Consider the following 2,500-nt stretch of genomic DNA (forward strand, 5'->3'; position numbering starts at 1 on the left):
GCTTTATAACATAACATCTCATCCTGTGTATTAATGAAATACTTTTATCCAAAGTGCTTTATAACATAACATCTCATCCTGTGTATTAATGAAATACTTTTATCCAAAGCGCTTTACAACATAACATCTGATCCTGTGTATTAATGAAATACTTTTATCCAAAGCGCTTTACAACATAACATCTCATCCTGTGTATTAATGAAATACTTTTATCCAAAGCGCTTTACAACATAACATCTCATCCTGTGTATTAATGAAATACTTTTATCCAAAGCGCTTTACAACATAACATCTCATCCTGTGTATTAATGAAATACTTTTATCCAAAGCGCTTTACAACATAACATCTCATCCTGTGTATTAATGAAATACTTTTATCCAAAGCGCTTTACAACATAACATCTGATCCTGTGTATTAATGAAATACTTTTATCCAAAGCGCTTTACAACATAACATCTCATCCTGTGTATTAATGAAATACTTTTATCCAAAGCGCTTTACAACATAACATCTCATCCTGTGTATTAATGAAATACTTTTATCCAAAGCGCTTTACAACATAACATCTCATCCTGTGTATTAATGAAATACTTTTATCCAAAGCGCTTTACAACATAACATCTCATCCTGTGTATTAATGAAATACTTTTATCCAAAGCGCTTTACAACATAACATCTCATCCTGTGTATTAATGAAATACTTTTATCCAAAGCGCTTTACAACATAACATCTCATCCTGTGTATTAATGAAATACTTTTATCCAAAGCGCTTTACAACATAACATCTCATCCTGTGTATTAATGAAATACTTTTATCCAAAGCGCTTTACAACATAACATCTCATCCTGTGTATTAATGAAATACTTTTATCCAAAGCGCTTTACAACATAACATCTCATCCTGTGTATTAATGAAATACTTTTATCCAAAGCGCTTTACAACATAACATCTCATCCTGTGTATTAATGAAATACTTTTATCCAAAGCGCTTTACAACATAACATCTCATCCTGTGTATTAATGAAATACTTTTATCCAAAGCGCTTTACAACATAACATCTCATCCTGTGTATTAATGAAATACTTTTATCCAAAGCGCTTTACAACATAACATCTCATCCTGTGTATTAATGAAATACTTTTATCCAAAGCGCTTTACAACATAACATCTCATCCTGTGTATTAATGAAATACTTTTATCCAAAGTGCTTTATAACATAACATCTCATCCTGTGTATTAATGAAATACTTTTATCCAAAGCGCTTTACAACATAACATCTCATCCTGTGTATTAATGAAATACTTTTATCCAAAGCGCTTTACAACATAACATCTCATCCTGTGTATTAATGAAATACTTTCATCCAAAGCGCTTTACAACATAACATCTCATCCTGTGTATTAATGAAACACTTTTATCCAAAGCGCTTTACAACATAACATCTCATCCTGTGTATTAATGAAATACTTTTATCCAAAGCGCTTTACAACATAACATCTCATCCTGTGTATTAATGAAATACTTTTATCCAAAGCGCTTTACAACATAACATCTCATCCTGTGTATTAATGAAATACTTTTATCCAAAGCGCTTTACAACATAACATCTCATCCTGTGTATTAATGAAATACTTTTATCCAAAGCGCTTTACAACATAACATCTCATCCTGTGTATTAATGAAATACTTTTATCCAAAGCGCTTTACAACATAACATCTCATCCTGTGTATTAATGAAATACTTTTATCCAAAGCGCTTTACAACATAACATCTCATCCTGTGTATTAATGAAATACTTTTATCCAAAGCGCTTTACAACATAACATCTCATCCTGTGTATTAATGAAATACTTTTATCCAAAGCGCTTTACAACATAACATCTCATCCTGTGTATTAATGAAATACTTTTATCCAAAGCGCTTTACAACATAACATCTCATCCTGTGTATTAATGAAATACTTTTATCCAAAGCGCTTTACAACATAACATCTCATCCTGTGTATTAATGAAATACTTTTATCCAAAGCGCTTTACAACATAACATCTCATCCTGTGTATTAATGAAATACTTTTATCCAAAGCGCTTTACAACATAACATCTCATCCTGTGTATTAATGAAATACTTTTATCCAAAGCGCTTTACAACATAACATCTCATCCTGTGTATTAATGAAATACTTTTATCCAAAGCGCTTTACAACATAACATCTCATCCTGTGTATTAATGAAATACTTTTATCCAAAGTGCTTTATAACATAACATCTCATCCTGTGTATTAATGAAATACTTTTATCCAAAGCGCTTTATAACACACACACACGCGCACACACACGCGCGGTTAGCTCTGGGTATCCGGATACCGTCAGAGGCCTAGAGGCGGAGACGTCAGTACTTCCTGTCAGGTGGTGACGTGGCTCCTCCCCTTCCTCCTCGGCAGGCGAAGAAGAAGCACTTTGACGCGGAGCAGGAGAGCCTGGAGAAGCACCAGAA

General features: G+C 32.8%; 1 protein-coding gene across 1 annotated transcript in view; it reads left to right on the forward strand.

Moving 5' to 3' along the window:
* LOC311354672 (serine/threonine-protein kinase 10-like) overlaps window positions 1-2,500 on the forward strand; it is a 28,870-nt gene that overhangs the window by 19,994 nt on the left and 6,376 nt on the right. The window contains exon 10 of the mRNA XM_084474491.1: window positions 2,448-2,500. This exon is cut by the window's right edge and continues 127 nt beyond it. Coding sequence (XP_084330617.1) covers window positions 2,448-2,500 — 53 coding nt within the window. The remainder of the gene's footprint in view (window positions 1-2,447) is intronic.

The sequence above is a fragment of the Micromesistius poutassou genome (genome assembly GCF_964030765.1).
Source record: "Micromesistius poutassou genome assembly, chromosome: 10".
NCBI lineage: Eukaryota > Metazoa > Chordata > Actinopteri > Gadiformes > Gadidae > Micromesistius > Micromesistius poutassou.